The following is a 16,920-nucleotide window of genomic DNA, read 5'->3' as shown; positions in this document are numbered from 1 at the left end:
ACTTACACCCTGGAGCATCCTAGTAGGACCAAGCTGAAGCTAGGACTATTCGTGAGGTGGCAGCCAGGGCAGGCCTCATCCCTTTTCTGTCTTGTTTCCCTCCACTCTCTTAATGGTCTTCCCTGGGATACTTCCTTAGTGAACCCCTTGAGCATGAATTTGCACCTCAGAATCAGTTTCTGCAGAACCTGACCTGAGACAGTGGCCATACTGATAGAGAGGGCCATTCAGTACTTGACCGTGTTCCTGAGCAAGGCCAGCGCCTACCCTATCTTTCTATGATAGGGTAGGTAGAAAGATAGAAATGAGCAGGAGAAGGAGGGAACCAGCCCTTGCAGCTGCTTCTCCTTAGGTCACAGATATCATAAACAAAGCTGGGCACAAAACAACTAGCTCAGCAGGACAGCGGCTCACACATGCCCCTAAAGCAAGAAGAAGGAAAAATGCCAGAGAAGGACGGCAAAACATCCCGTTTCTCAGAATGTACGCCCTGCTTCTCAGGGCCATTGTAATGAACTCAGAAACCTTGAGAGCAAGAAGTTAGTACAAGGCACACCCTCTGGGAGAATGACAGATACTGGAGAGGGAGATGGGGGAGACAATTCATAGAAATAAAAACTCTCACGCAATATAAGGAGAGGCCGTTTTTCCCTCCCTTGGGACAGCCCACTCCATAATCTTTACAGTATATGTGTTTTGCTAATAAACTTCTTATTATTCTCTCCTTGCACAAACTGTCTTTTGACTGAATCCTTTCCTTCAAGGAGACAAGAACTGAGGTACAGTCGTCACACCCAGTAACACTCAGAAATCTTTCACAACACAGAAGTGACTTTCATCTGTGTGGGATGACGTCAGTGTGAACCCACTTTCAGACAGGAAAATGGATGAGATAATCCCTCAAGGAATTGGAGTCAAACCTCGCCAAATCCAACAGCTTGCTCCTAGGGGAGCTGGCTGGCCTCTTCCGTATTAAGACTCCCAGCTCAGTAAAGGGGACTAAAACCATCCACAAATCAAGTCATGCAGGACAACGTATTTATGAAAAGCTCCCAATGGGACCAAGTCATTTACTCACCAGCATTCTTCTTGCAGGCCTGCCGGTTGCATTTTTGGAATTCCAGAGGTTTGGTTTCTTGATCACATCGGCATAGGTCTTGGTCTTCAGCTTGATTGTCCTCTGAGGAGACACAACGGACAGCCCTCTTCTGAAAGCCACCTCCACAGGAAGCGCTGCACTGAAAGAGGAGGGCACAGGAAAAGAGTCAGAATTCTTCCCCAGGACCACCAGGGGAACTCCAGTAGAATACCTCTAACCCCGCTGTAGTCATGTAGGGGAAAGTCTCAATGATCAGAAGCCTTTCTGAAGGAGTCATAGAATAAAGGCACTAATAATTTGGAGATGTGAATTTATAGACTGCCGAATGATGTTGGCTTAATTTATTATTGGGTTCTCTGAAGAATGTGGACAGAGGCTGAACTGCAACATAACAGAAACAAATTTCATATCTGGGTCCTAGCGCCTAAGCCACATCCAGTTTCTCTCAACTAGTTCATTGGGGGCTGCAAATCAGATGTGAGGAAAGGGGACACAGCTACAAGGGAAGCAGAGAGTACATTAAAAAAGGAAGTGGGAGAGGAAAACCATGGTGGAATGCAAGGAGGGTTTGGAATGGACCTAGCTGGACCATGTGTGTTCTCAAGCCATTCTAACAGATCAGATTCCACTGTAATGTCATGATATGGCTGCCTGCCAGCACAAGAGAGATTCTCTAGCCTGTGAGAGCTGCTTATGTAAGATGATTCCTGAGGGTGTAAGAAAATGTGTCTGAATTTACCTTATACACTTTTTTTTTTATAAAAGCAAACACAATTTCAGTAATTTTAATTCTGTCATTCTATGTGACCATACAAACATATTTGCAAATAGCTAGAATCAATCCAAAACAATCTACAGTGAGATGCTAAGCTTTAGACTTGTTTGCTGAAAACTGGCACATAGAAATAGTGCAAAACACCATTGCAAAAAAACAAAACATAAGGAAATTGACATTTCAAAGAAGAATGTCAGGAGAAACAACAAAAGATGGTGGTCTTCCATTGCCAGAAGAAATAAAAAGGATAATGCTTGAATGTTTCAATCATTTTCACCAAGAACTGAATCCTCATTCTAAAGTATAGAATCAAATACAACCAATATTTACTACCATTCAGTCACTTTCTCTGATTTTTGCAAAAGTAAAATTGGGGAAGTTTTTAACCAAATACAGTAGAAATTTATGATGAATTTTTGGTAAAGTTATTTTAGGGAATTTATTTATTTTTTTTAACTGCAGAGACATTTGAAAACTGCTACAATTCGTCCTGAAGAAACAAAGATATGGACAGTATTACAATCTCTGGGGTTTACTGTGAAATGGGATTATTATGAATATCTCCCACTCTCATCCTTAAGCACAGACTCTTTTGAAAATTATTTTTATTCTGGTAAAATATGTAAAACATAAAATTTACTATTTTAACCATTTTTCAAGTACACAGTTTGGTACCTTAAGCACATTCGCATTGTTGTACAATCATTACCACTATCCATCTCTAGACATTTTTATCTTCCCCAACTGAAACTCTGTAGCTATTAAATAAGAGCTTGTCACCGCCTATCCCCCTCCCTCAGGCTCTGGCAAGCACCATTCTATTTTTTTCTCTATGAATTTGACTGTTGTAAATACCTCATATAGGTGGAATCACACAATATTTGTCCTTTTGTGACTTGCTTATTTCAATTAGCATAATGTCTTCAAGCTTCCTTCATGTTATAGTATGTGCCAGAGTTTCTTTTTTAAGGTGAAATATATTCCATTGTATGTACATACAATATTTTGTTTATCCATTCATCCGCTGATGGACACTTGCATTGCTTCCACCTTTTGGCTACTGAGAACCACCTATACTCTGGTGATTTACCTTCTAGGTCATGTTTTATTACTTTTAGCCTCCTGTTTTTTATGTAATCAAAATCTCCCAGAGGGTAGAAACCAGTCTTTCTTTCTTCGTCCTGTCTGACAATTAGATGAGTGCTGAACATAGCCTGACATTCAATAAATCCTCATTGATCGACTGACTGAAAAAGTCTGCTGCATGGCAAATTCTGGATAAATCACTAGGTCCTAAAGATTCCATTTGCCATTTGAAATATCAGTGGTCACCCAGCTCACTAGATAAAAAAACTTCCACACTGGGACACCACTGATAAACTCAGAATACTGCTACCAAAACTTCCCACAAAACTTCCATATAGATAGGAGGAGGAACGTTAAATCTTTCTTAACATCTGCTTCTTTATTTTAATTCTACTCTTCATAAAGCCTAGGGCATGGTGGTCAACATGGAACCTCATGTTTGCTTTATAAATTCCGAGATTTCTGTGATTAAACCTGAATGTAATTTTACTCAGTGAATTCACCTCAAATTCTCCATGAAAATGGACAAGAAAAAGAGAAATAACTACTCAACGGATTCTGAGTAAATAGAAGTGTGCAACAGGACAGAGGGAAGCACAAGGGACGTTCATCAAGCCAGAATCTGATAAGGTGTACTGGACCAGGATTCAGGAGATTTGGGCTTTTTCCCTCACTGAATATTGGTCATTCACTCGACCTCTGTCTTCCTCCGTAAGGTGAGGTTGTTAGATAAAGAACAAATAACTTCCTTTCCTGCCTTCTGCTTCTAAGGGTGGGATGGAACAAGGCTGGGCTGGTCCTGGGTGCTGGAGTCCTGCAGGCTCTCTTAGGGGACACATTAAGATGGAAGAGCTAATTCCAAGCCAAGCACAAAAATAAGCGATTATTAGCCAATTAAAGTGATTCGTTATAAAGAAGATGCATGAATTTGTGTTGTACTTAATTAGGGGATTAAGCAGGAAGCATGGTGGCTGATTTGGGTTTTGTTGATTGTGCTAATGTTGTGGGTTTGGGGTTTTAGAGAGAGGGTACAACTCTCTTAATGCGCAGTTCCATTTCTTTGGATCCAGTAAAGATAAGGGATCTTTGTGCAGAACAGAGCACTCAAAATAGGGATGGGGCTAAAGCTGATTAGCTCCCAGGGAAGGCTACTGAGTAACTGAATTGTTCACACCCTAAAGTGAACTCTACTCTAGCCTTATTCAGTTGGCTGCCTCAATCAGAGTCCAAGGGTTCGCTACAGCATAAACTAGTCTATTTGGAAATGTTGACAGAGACATGAAGACTGGACTCTGTTATTATCCAGTCAACCAACAGTGATCAAATGGAGAAATATGAAGAAGAGAAACCATCTGATGTTCTAGAACTAATGCAAACATCTTCACTGAATAATTTTCTTGCACTTACTATTAATATATGGCAAGCACTGTTCTAAGCACATAAAAAATATCTTTAACTTCAATCCTTGTAACAACCATGTAAAATAAGATTTGTTTTCTGGTTTTACTGATGCAGAAACAGATAGATCCTCCTTTTTCCTGAGTTTTATTTCTTTTTCTTTTTCTTCTTTTAATTATAGCATTAATGGACACAGAGACTCGTGTCCCTCAGATTTGGAAATATTTTCTTCTGTTCTTTGATAATTTCCTCATTTCTATTCCATGTCTAGTCTCCCTTTCTGAAATCTTATTCTGATGTGTTACCTCCTAGTCTGATCCTCTAATTTTCTTATCTTTTATGTCATTTTCTTTTTGTTCTCCTTTTCTTGAGAGATTTCTTCACCTTATTTTCCCAATCTTTCCACTTAATTTTTTAATTTGCTCTTTTAAATTTTTCTAAGTTCTCCTTTTAATCTCTGAATATTCCTTTCATATAGCTTCAATAAGAAACTATGTCATGGATGTAGCCTCTTGTTTCTCTGAAGAGATTAACTATAGTTGTTTTGCGGGGAGATCATTTATTTCTTTCACGGTCTCTCTTCTTTGGAGTTCCTTTTGTTTTGTTTGTTTTGTTATTTTGTCCTTGGTATGACAGGTTTTCTCCAATGCCCAGTAATCCTAGGCTATCTATTTATATTAAGATGAGGCACCAATGAGCTATTGGAAATTCCATGGATGGCAGTTATTGAGAGATGGCTTTATATAAGGTGATCAGGAAGAGACGTATTATGTGTGTGTTTTTCTTTTCAGGCTAAGCCAGTTCCCCTGCCTTTGTGGAGCTAGTGTGGGAGAGAGGGGACACTATTTACTGAGTACATTTTCACTTAATCATTGGTGAGAAGAGCCCTTTCACATCCCCACCAACTGTGCCTGATTCCAAGGTCTCTTTTGATTTACTTTCTAAACATTCCCATCCCCCACACTCCTCTTCTTTATCAACCGCCAGGTTGTTCTCTTTAGCTTATGGGTCTCTTTCTGTTTTGTATATTCACTTGTTTTATGTTTTTACGTTCCACATATAAGTGAAAGCGTATGGTATTTATCTTTCTCTAACTTATTTCACTTAGCATAATACACTCTAGGTCCATCCATGTTGAAGCAAATGGCAAAATTTCATTCTTTTACATTACTGAATAATATTTTATCACACACACACACACACACCATATCTTCTATACCCGCTTTGTTGAGTTTTTATCATAAAAGGATATTGAACTTTGTCAAATGCTTTTTCTGTATCTATTAAGATGATCATATGATTTTATCCTTTATTTTGTTAATGTGATGTATCACACTGATTGATTTACATATGTTGAACCATTCTTGTGTCCCTGGGATGAGTCCCACTTGGTCATTGTGTATAATCCTTTTAATGTATTGTTGAATCTGGTATGCTATTGTTCAGAATTTTTGTATCAATGTTCATCAAGGGTATTGGTTTGTACTTTTCTTTTTTTGCAATGTCTTTATGTGGTTTTGGTATCAGGATAATGCTGGCTTTGCTGAATGAGTGTAGAAGTGTTCCTTCTTCTTCAATTTCTTGAAATTGTGTAAGGATAGGTTATTAATTCTTCTTTGAATGTTTGGTAGAACTCACCTGTGAGGTTGTCTGGTCCTAGACTTTTATTTGTTGGATGTTTTTTGATTACTACTTCAAGTTTGTTGCTAGTAATCGTTCTGTTTAGATTTTGCATTTAATCTTGCTTCAGTCTTGGAAGGTTATATACCTCTAGAAATTTACTAATTTCTTCTAGATTGTCGAATTTGTTGGCACATAATTGTTCGTAGTATTCTTTAATGATTCTTTGTATTTCTGTGGTGTCAGTTGTAACTTCTCTTTCATTTATGATTTTATTTGGACTCTGTTTTTCTTGATGAGTTTGGCTAAAGGTTTGTTGATTTTGTTTATCTTTTCTAAGAACTAGATCTTAGTTTTATTGATATTTTTGTTGTTTTTTAAATTTCTATTTTATTTATTTCCACTCTGATCTTAACTATTTCCTTCCTTCTGTTTACTTTTGGTTTTATTTGTTCTTCTTTTTCTAGTTGCTTTAGGTGTACAGTTAGGTTATTTATTTGGGGTTTTTGTTGTTTCTTGAGGCAGTCCTATATAGCTATAAATATCCCTCTTAGAACTGCTTTTGTTGTATCTCATAAATTTTGAAAAGTTGTGCTTTCATATCAATTTGTTTCAAGATAGTTTTTGATTTCCTCTTTGATCTGTTGGTTGTTTAGTAGTATATAGTTTCTGTCTCCATGTATTTGTGTGTTTTTTCCCCAGTTTTTTCCTGTATTTGATGTCTAGTTTCAGGCCAATGTGGTTGGAAAAGATGTTTGATACAATTTCAATCTTGAATTTATTGAGGCTTGTTTTGTGGCCTAATATGTGATCTATCCTGGAAAATGTTCCATGAGCACTTGAAAAACATGTGTATTCTGATGTTTTTGTATGAAATGTTCTATAAATGTGTATTAAGTCAATCTGCTCTAATGTGAAAGTTAAGGCTATTATTTCCTTATTAATTTTCTGTCTAAATGATCTACCTGTTGATGTAACTTGATATTAAAATCCCCTACTATTATTGTATTACTATGTATTTCTTCCTTTATGTCCATTAATAATTGCTTATATATTTAGGTGCTCTTATGCTGGGTGAGTAGTTATTTACAATTGTATATCCTCTTCTTGGATTGATTCCTTTACAATTATGTAATGTCTTTTTACATTATTTGTTTTAAAGTCTATTTTGTCTGATATGAGTATTGCTATCCCAGGTTTCTTCTCATTTCTTTTTCCATCCTTTCACTTTCACTCTGTGTGTCCTTCAATTTGAAATGAGTCTCTTGTAAGCATCATATGGATGGAATGTGTTTTTAATCCATTCAAACATCTACATGTTTTTATTGGAGCAGTTAATCTATTTACATTCAAAGTAATTATTGATAAGTATGTACTAATTGACATTTTGTTGTCTTTTAGTTGTTTTTATAGTTCTCCTCTGTTCCTTTCTTCTTCTCTTGATCTCTTCCCTTGTGGTTTGCTGGTTTTCTTTAGTGTTTTGTTTGGGTTCCTTTCTGTCTATTCTTTGCATCTTTTGTAGATTTTGGTTTGTGGTTACCATGAATTTTATGTACATAATTCTATATTTATAGCAGTCTATTTTAATCTGTTAGGCATTTAAATTCAAGTTATTCTATCAGGACTACATTTTTACTGCCCCCTCCACACTTTGTTATTGATGCCATATTTTAGATCTTTTTATGTTGTGTGTCTCCTAACTATTTATTGTGATTTGAGCTGAGTTTGATACCTTTTTCCTTTGTCCTTTGTAGAAGCTTTTTAAATGTCTGATACACTGTACTTATTAAATATTTGGCTTTACCTGTAAGGTTTTTTCCTTTCTCATAATTTCTTATTTCTAGTTATGGCTTTTCTTTTTCTGCTTCAAGAAGACCTTTTAACATTTCTTATAAAACTGGTTTAATGGTAATGAACTGTTTTATTTTTTGCTTATCTGGGAAAATCTTTCTCCTTCAGTTCTGAATTATAACCTTGCTGGGTAAGTTATCCTACGTTGTAGGTTCCTTTCTTTTAGTACTTTAAAGATGTCCTGCCACTCGCTTCCAACCTGTGAAGTTGCTGCTGAGAGACCAGCTGATATAGCCTTATGGGGTTCCCTCTGTATGTATTTGTTGTTTTCCTCTCCCGTCCTTCAAGATTGTCTGTTCAACTTCTGCCATTTTAATTACAATGTGTCTTGGTGTGAGTCTCTTTAGGTTCATCTTGTTTGGAATGATCTGTGCTTCCTGGACCTTGGTGTCTGTTTCCCAGGTTAAGAAAGTTTTCAGCCATCATTTCTTTAAAATAAAGTTTCTATTCCTTTCTGTCTTTCTTCTCCATCTGGGATCCCTATCGTGCAAATGTGTGAGTACTTGATGTTATCCCAGAGGTCCCTTAAACTAGCTTCACTTTTTAAAATTTTTTCTTTTTTGCTGTTCTCACTCGTTGATTTCCACTAATCTTTCTTTCCTGTTGCTGATCCATTTTTCTGTATTAGCTAATCTGCTGTTGACTCCTTATAATGTAATTTTCATTTCAGTTATTGTGTTTTTCAGGTCTGCTTGATTCTTTATTATACTTTCTAACGCTTTGTTGAAGATCTCCCTAAGTTTCTCTATTCCTCTCTAAAGTTTGATGAGCATCCTTAGGACCATTTCTTTATCAGTCAAATTACTTATCTATGCTCTGTTAAGGTTTTTTTCTGGGGAGTATTCTTGTCCCTTCATTTGAGAGATATTTTCATTTTGTTTGACTTTCTGTTTGTTTATATGAATTAGGCAAAATAGTTTTCCCTGTCTTGAAAAAGTAGACTTATGCAGAAGTGGCCTTTGTGTAGGCTGTGTGTGCTGGGTGGTTTTGGCAAGCTGGTAAAAGCTGAGCATGTATTTAAGGTGTCCAGGGCACTGGCCTACTGAGCCAGAGCTGTTCCGGGTGGGCAGGCCAGGTTGTGTTAGTAATATCCTATTGATCCTGCTTGCTTCCTTTGGATGGATATGGGTTCGGGTGATGTGTCTGACAACATGCTGCTGTGACCTTGAAGGTAGGTCACGTCACCTGGAGAGAGCCCCCCAATTCCCCACCCTGTAGAGGTGGAGGGAGACATAAACAATGGTGCTCACCAGCACCTCTGAACCCAGAGAATTCCTACAGTCCCTGGAGAGCTCCCACAGTTCCCCAGGCTTCTCTATACAGTCTCTTGTTTCTTGTATAGAAAGGGATCCCATGTAGGGGTCCCAAGGGGTTTCTGTGTAGGCTTTACTGTATAGATAATTATAACTGAAGAAATGCCCTGGAAAAATCTGGTTGAAGACTAATAACCACACAAAACCTCATGATTTACAACCTCAGTGCTACCGAAGCATCAAAATGAGGAGCAGGCTGCATGCTTTTGACAAATGGTAATATTTTTGACAATTTCCTCTTCTCAATGAGTTCCCTAAGAGCTTTATATGCTTCACATTATCATAATTTTCCAGAAAGAAAATTGCATTGTCCAACTTTCCTTTACAATGGATGACAAGGTAAGAGAGCCTCAGGGAATTGATAGAGTTGAAAATGTTCACCTGTAGTTGTTAATCGTCCATGGGATTTTGTGTCCCCAAATGACCCAAATTTATAACATTTTAATGACAGTTCACGTTGTATCAAATTTTCTCTTCTGATGGTCACATTTGATTTGGTTAGTGATGTTTATATTGTTATACAGGGCTGCAGGGTATTTATGAAGAGCCTAATTTGGAAACACATCTTTAATTGTTGGGTACAGTCTTTTCAGGTTAAATCAAAGATGGATGAAGCACATTGCTTTTCAAATAACTGAATTTCTAATGAATGGGAAAGAAAGTCAATTTCCAATGGAGATATTATATTATACCTAAATGTAAAGTAATTAAATTACATTTATATGGAAAAAATACAACTGCACATGGCATTTTCTATTGTTTACATGACCCATGGGGCAAGATGAAAAATCTCACATTTGTATGGAGCCACAAAAGACCCTGAATAGCCAAAGCAATCATGAGAAAAAAGAACGCCTGGGGTATCATACTCCCTGACTTCAAGCTATACTACAAAACTGCAGTAATCAAAACAGTATGTTATTGGCTGAAAAAAACAATCACACACAGAGACCAACGGAACAGAATCGAGAGCCCAGAAATAAACTCATAGATATATGGGAAATTGATTTTGACAGTGGAGCCAAAAATATACAATGGAGAAAGAAAAGTCTCTTCTGGGAAAACTGGAAAGTCAAATGCAAAAGAATGAGACTAGACGGCTATCTGAAAACATACACAAAAATTAATTCAAAATGGATTAAAGACTTGAGTATAATTCCTAAAACAATAAAATACATAAAACAATAAAAAACATAGGCACTAAATTTATGGACATTAGCCTCAGAGGGGTTTTTGTGAACTTGAGTCTAAAGACAAGGGAAATAAAAGCAAAAATAAATGAATGGAACTACATCCAACGAAAAGGCTTCTGCACAGCAAAAGAAACCATCAACAAAACAAAAAGGCAACAAATCGAATGGGAGAAAATATTTGCAAATTATACTTCTAATAAGGGGCTAATATCCAAAATATATAAAGACCTCTTACAACTTAACCAAAAAAAAGCAAATAATCCAATTGAAAAATAGACAGAGTACCTGAACAGATACTTATCTAAGGAAGACATACAGATGGCCAACAGATATATGAAAAGATGCTCAACTTCCCTAGCTGCAAGGGAAATGCAAATCAAAACCATAATGAGATACCATCTCACACCTGTAGAATGGCTATTAACAATAAAACAAGAAGTAAGTGTTGGAGAGAGTGTGGAGAAAAGGGAACCCTCATACACTGCTGGTGGGAATGTAAATTGTAGCTACTATAGAAAAGAGTATGGAGGTTCCTCAAATAATTAAGAATAAAGCTACCATATGACTGAGAAATCCCTCTTCTGGGTATCTACCTGAAAAATTTGAAAACATGTATTCATAAAGATATATGCACCCCTATGTTCATTGCGGCATTATTCACAATAGCCAAGACATACATATGTTTATATACATATATACGTGTGTGTATATATATAATGGAATACCACTTAGCCATAAAAAAGATGAAATCATACTATTTGTGACACCATGGATGGATCTTGAGAATATTACGCTAAGTGCAATATGTCAGATGGAAAAGAACAAGCATTGTATGACTTCACTTGTATGCTGGATATAAAGCAAAAAGCAAAACGAGAACCAATGAAACAAACAAAAAATAAACTCATAGATACAACAGAATGGTGCTTACAGACGGGAAGGGCAGTGGGGGAAGGACACAGAGGGCAAAGGGGGTCAAATACATGGTGATGGAAGGAGACCACACTTCAGGTGGAGAGCACACCACAGAGTGTACAGATGCATTATAAAGTTGTACACCTGAAATTCATATAATGTTATTAACCAATAATGTTACCCCAATCAGTTTGATTAAAAAAGAGAAGAAAAATAATATGTTCCAGGCAAAAGAATCAGCATGGATAAGGAGAAGAATGATCAATAAAAATAATAATGTAGTGATAGCCAAAACAAACAAACAAACAAACAAAAACACAAAAAAACACACAAAGCATCCCTGCCAGTATTTGAATTATTCATGGCTATGCAGGTACAACTACACAGCTACGAATGATGAAAATTACTAAGAGCAATATAACGACCAAAAATATCTGGGGTCATTATGTTTGGCAAAATACTTCACTGGCCTGTGTTACAATTACAACCATCAAAATAGACTTACATAAGAACAAGTTACTTCAAAAACTGTCACTAGTTGAGGGGTTAGTGCATCAGACCGTCTTGGCTCCCCTTGTGTGCCAACTGTGGGCCCTGATCTTCCCCAGCCGAGGTGGTAACCAACCTCATGGAAGCACAGCCCTCTGGCCTGCACCTTGTGCCCATGTTGTGCCTCCCACCTCCTGACTCGGAGCTTCCTGTTGCCATGGACACCTGAGACACACACATTGGGACCTGCCCGCACGTGAATAACCCAGGACCATGGTAGATACCAGCCATCTGAGTGGAGTCTTTTTACCCAGCCCTGGGAGACAGGAGCCAGGAGACCATCCCCTCTCTTCCTGCCCCTGGACAAACTACCCTCAGGGCAGTATTTCATACAGCTTTTATAAGGCCTTCTTTCGAGAAGGAGCGATCAGTTGCTCCTGACAACAAGCATCTTACTTGATTCCCCTCCTTTCCTGCCTTGTTTCTTTTATCTATTATGCCTGCTTCCCCGGCATTAGATTTCCTAATAAAGTGTTCACTTTTGCCTTAAGATTCTATTTTCTAGAGAATTCAGGATAGGACAAATCAGAGTGATGACCAAATCTATCTATGGAAGAAATTTTTATTTATGCAATAAATAAACTTTGAAGAACAATACATCTTTCCCTCATTCACAGTTTAATTATTTTATTTGTCTCTCCATCAAACAGGCTGGCCATCTGGCAAATTGATCTGCAGGTTGCCAAGAGACCTGAAACTTGCTAAATCAGGTTGAGTCTCTAACTTTAGGGCATATACGATTCCCATTTGCTCAAAGCCAGAGGATCTAAGGTATTCAGGCCCCAAACTGCCTTTCCTTAGGCTTTGTGCCTTTGGGATAATTTTGGTATTTGATCTTTTCTGTTTTAAAAGTCTTTTGTCATTTTCTCTTTTGACCGCAAGACAGTGAACATTGACCACCATGTCAGCTACAGGGTCAACTTCTAGCAGACTTAGAGTGTATTAGCAGAAGAATATTGGAACTAAAACAAATGGAAACACACTGTAAATCAATGGATATACTGCACATTTACAATGCATATATATTTCTTTGAACATCAAAAAGGAAACAAATGCTTTTTTTTGAAAGACTGAAATAAATTGAAGAGAATGTAACTCACTTACCAGGTCCCAGTTTCCAGTGGCCCAGTGACAACAAGGGTGCCTGTTGCAGAGGGCAGTAGATGCAGGCCTTTTTGCCCAATTACAGAGGTCTCTTGGACAAGTCACTCTCCTCTCCTGAACCCCGCCTCCACAGGACCTGGAACACTGACATACAACAGGGACAGGTTAGATAAGTATCACATGGTGCCATCTGCAGTGATCGGGGAAGAATTTGTATGATCATTGGTTGTGTACAGTTTTGTTTAGAATATTAGTATTTGCATTGGAATCTGCCGCATCCGGGCCAGGTTCCTTCCAATGACGACCCAGTCATTTCAAACAACAGTGGTGACAAGAATTAAAAAGAAGAAAGGAGATTTATAAAGGAAATTCTGAAGATAAGAGGAGGAGAAAACAAATCACAAGATGCCAAATAGTTCAATGTCAATATGTCAAACAGGAGGAATTTGGGTTAAAAACCTAAATGAGGCATCATTCCAAGATGAACATTGTTATCTGTATTTTGTCTTCTGACACAAGTGTCTAGAAACCAAAATGTAAACTACAGATGGTTTTATTATTATTAGCTCTGACAGCCTAAACAGTCACACATTTGCAATACAATTTTGTCCATCTCTTATTAAAACGGGATTCAGTCTTTCTTTCCTACTACACAAAACTGAGAATTACATTTGTCCATATTTGGAAGAGGGAAATTGGTAAGTTTGCCTGGGGTTGTTATGCGCTGGCTATAATGCACCCAAAATAAATCTGAAATACCAAGTTGGATTCCTGAAGGAATACAATTCTAAAATGTGTCAGGGTTTTGTTCACTAGAATAATTTTTAAGAGACATTGTCTCATTTTCCTGAGGTTTCTAGGAGGAATAATTCACCAAGAATCTTGAAAAGCACTTTGAGTATCTTGGATAATCTTAGTGCTTTGAAAAATCTTAATTATGGTATTGTAACAACAGCAAAACCATTACGGTTGCCGACATCTTGCCCTTCACATCAGGCACTACGTGTGTGGTAGTACCATAGTATATGTAACGGAAATTATATACAATTAACCCTTGCTGCTCAATGAAAGAACTAATCTATTGCTTTCACAATATTCCAGCTTTGAGAGTGACATGGATTCCCCGATACACACTTATTTACTCTATTATTAACCATATATTAATGGAGAGAAGGAGAGGGATCCCACATTTGGGACCCTTGGACATACCTACACGTGTGCATATGGATGGGGGGCACCTGGCCAAGTAATCTCCAGGAAGAAGGGATGGAGAAGGTATAAACCAGTGGTTCTCAAAATGTGGTCCCCATACCAGTGGTTTTAGCATCTTCTGGATACTTGTTAGAAATGCCAAATTTCACGCGCCACCCCCGACCTCTGAATTGGATACTCTGGAGGTGGGGTCCAGACATCTGTGTTAACAAACCATCCAGGTGATTCTGAAGCATGGTAAAGTCTGAGAACCCCTGGAGCAGACACATTCCCAGAGCAGAAACGTATCTTCCATTCAAGCAGTCTGGGCTGGCTGACACCCACTGAAGGGGCCCAGAACGTTCCCACGATAGCATCAGTGTGTGTAGACAGAGCAGCAGCATGATGGCTCAGAGAAAGCGCCTGCAGGTGTCTAGTCCCTCAGTAGCTCCAAGGAAATATCCAGCTGACTTTTACACTTTACATCTCCCCCGCTCAGAGCCTCAGAGGGAGGACTTCCAACTTTGTGGTTTGCTCAGAACAGAGCAATTTAGAGAAAAGGATAGTGGGAGGCCTTCAGGGAACTGGCTCATTATTGGGGATCCCAGGAGCTACTGAGGAAGCATAAAGAATACATCTTTTTCATAAACATAGAGCAGATATAATTGCTCATCTTTGATAACCTGCAAATGCTATGTCTCTGACAAGGCAATCTAAGCCCCTCTGCAAATTCCTGGATTCTGGAAGCCTTCCCCAGGCCTGCGCAGCATATACGGACAGCTTGGAGGCCAATGCCCAGAGCACGGGGGTAGCAGACACTTCATGTACTCAACAGCTGGGCAAGGGAAGGAGGAGAAAGACGGGACAGTGGTGGCTGCTGCCCCCAGAAACACCAGGTACTGGTCCAGAGGGTTAGGAATCAGTGTGGCTGCTTGACGCAGTAGACAGTAAGTAGCTCTGGGGGCTCAGTCTTCCATAGTTGGACCCTAACTCTATATCCTATAGTGTGGTTCTCTACTTTCCCTTCCCTGGCACATGGTAGTTTCCCCCCAAATAGTTCTTGATTCACTCCTCCTCAATTCACTGTTTGCTCAATGCCCTCTGGGCTAAGGTCTGTAGTAGAAAGAATAGAGGCATTGAAGTCTGCCTTATGCTTGAATAAATACCACACCATTTACTTTCTAGTTGTGTGACCTCATGTAAGCCTCTTAACTGCTGAGTCTCAATTTCTTCACCTATAAAATGGAATTAATAAACCTACCATCCAGGCTGTTTCGAGAATTAAACCAAGTATTGTAGGTAAAATGCCAAGCTCATGGACACAAAATATGCTACGTTCTTTTTTTCTTTTTCATCATGCATGGATGTAATTAGGAGTAATATATTTTGTTTGTTTGTTTTAAAGCTATTGAGGCATTTGCCTATTGGTAAACAAGATCATATTTCACCAAAGAACGGTAACTTGTTTTCCTGTGCTAAAGTAGGAAAAAGACCTGGGAGGGAGGTGCTCACAAAACAGATGCTCTCTCTCTCTCTCTCTCTCTCTCTCTCCCTCCCCCCCCCCCCTTCTGTCTCACACACACACACAGACTTTATTTGTGCAATGATCTGGGCATTTAACTGAGAGGTGAAACTCTAAAATATACTGTATGTGAAAGTATCTGACCATTGCCCCCAGCCCAACTACAGAAACTAGGACAGGCATGTGAGGCTCTGTCCGAAATGGCTCACATCCAAGTAGCCCTTGTACATTTCTCGAGCAGGGACGCCAACTCCCCTGTATATCTCCTGAGAGATTAGGTTCTAATAAAACCTTGAACTGTCACAGTTGAAACCACACAATACAGTCTTCAAGTTGTTGACCTGGTTGGCCTCTCCCACACAGCGTTGGGTCACTGAATGGAGGCCAGCCGTTGCCATGACACAAGTGTGGTCTTCCCTGACTTCTAGAGTCACATGGTAACACAGACATTCATGTGGGCCTGGTGGTGTGGATGGTGTACCTGGCTCCAGGGCTCCACCCGCCACTCCTCGCAGGGCTCCATGTTACAATTTGTACTCAGTGGGGGAGAAATGCCGGCCAGGAACCGGCAGTGAAACGGCCTCAGGCTCCGGTGGTCCTTGCTGTCCACACACTCAATCTCCCGGGTCTGGAAGCCCCCGCTGCAGTTCCTGGAGCACTGTATGAAGAGAGAAAAGGGGTTTCACAAAGCACTGTGAAGTTCCAGGCTTGCAGGCATGAAGAGGGATTAGTTCTAGTTCAAGTGAAGTGTTTTCCCTCATATGCCACAGAGAGGGAGTCACTCAAGCAGACCCTGGAGATGGGGCTCCCAGTGTCAGGCGTGGAAGGGTGAGGGTTTGATGTCTGACAGAACCGGAGGTGGAGTGCAGTTCTGTCACTCATTTGTCGCGAGCCCTTGGGCAAGTCACAGAAACACTCTGCGCCTCAGGTATTATATCTGTAAATTAGGATAATACCTGTTACCTCACAGGGCTGTCGTGAAGACTACAGACACTGGGGCTGGGGTGCCTGCTGGTGCAGCATCTGTCTCAGTGGACACCTGTTCCCTCTGGTGTCTGTCTTCATTCCAGGGGAACAGGACTGCTCACAGGGGATCTCTCTGCCAAGCCACACCCACCTCTCCCTCAGAATTCTGCTAAAAACCTGGCTTCTCCATGACTCTGAAAGCGAGATAAGTTATCTTTTCTCAAGTGAAGAGTCTATATGAAGGAAATGTATTGAATAACTGCTGAGTGGTTTCACTCACGAAAGAGCGCAAACTCTGTCTTGGTCCCCACCACCATCCATCCTCCGACACTCATCAC

At 39.3% G+C, this 16,920-nt stretch overlaps 1 protein-coding gene across 1 annotated transcript in view; it reads right to left on the bottom strand.

Moving 5' to 3' along the window:
• The window catches only part of ADAMTS12 (ADAM metallopeptidase with thrombospondin type 1 motif 12), a 273,919-nt gene that overhangs the window by 23,127 nt on the left and 233,872 nt on the right, over positions 1-16,920 (bottom strand). The window contains exons 21-23 of the mRNA XM_019737332.2: positions 16,098-16,274; positions 12,904-13,047; positions 1,079-1,238 (exon numbers count right to left, since the gene is read on the bottom strand). Coding sequence (XP_019592891.2) covers positions 1,079-1,238; positions 12,904-13,047; positions 16,098-16,274 — 481 coding nt within the window. The remainder of the gene's footprint in view (positions 1-1,078; positions 1,239-12,903; positions 13,048-16,097; positions 16,275-16,920) is intronic.

This window comes from Rhinolophus sinicus, linkage group LG03, assembly GCF_036562045.2.
Source record: "Rhinolophus sinicus isolate RSC01 linkage group LG03, ASM3656204v1, whole genome shotgun sequence".
Lineage (NCBI taxonomy): Eukaryota > Metazoa > Chordata > Mammalia > Chiroptera > Rhinolophidae > Rhinolophus > Rhinolophus sinicus.
This window is presented reverse-complemented; position numbering and strand designations above follow the sequence as displayed.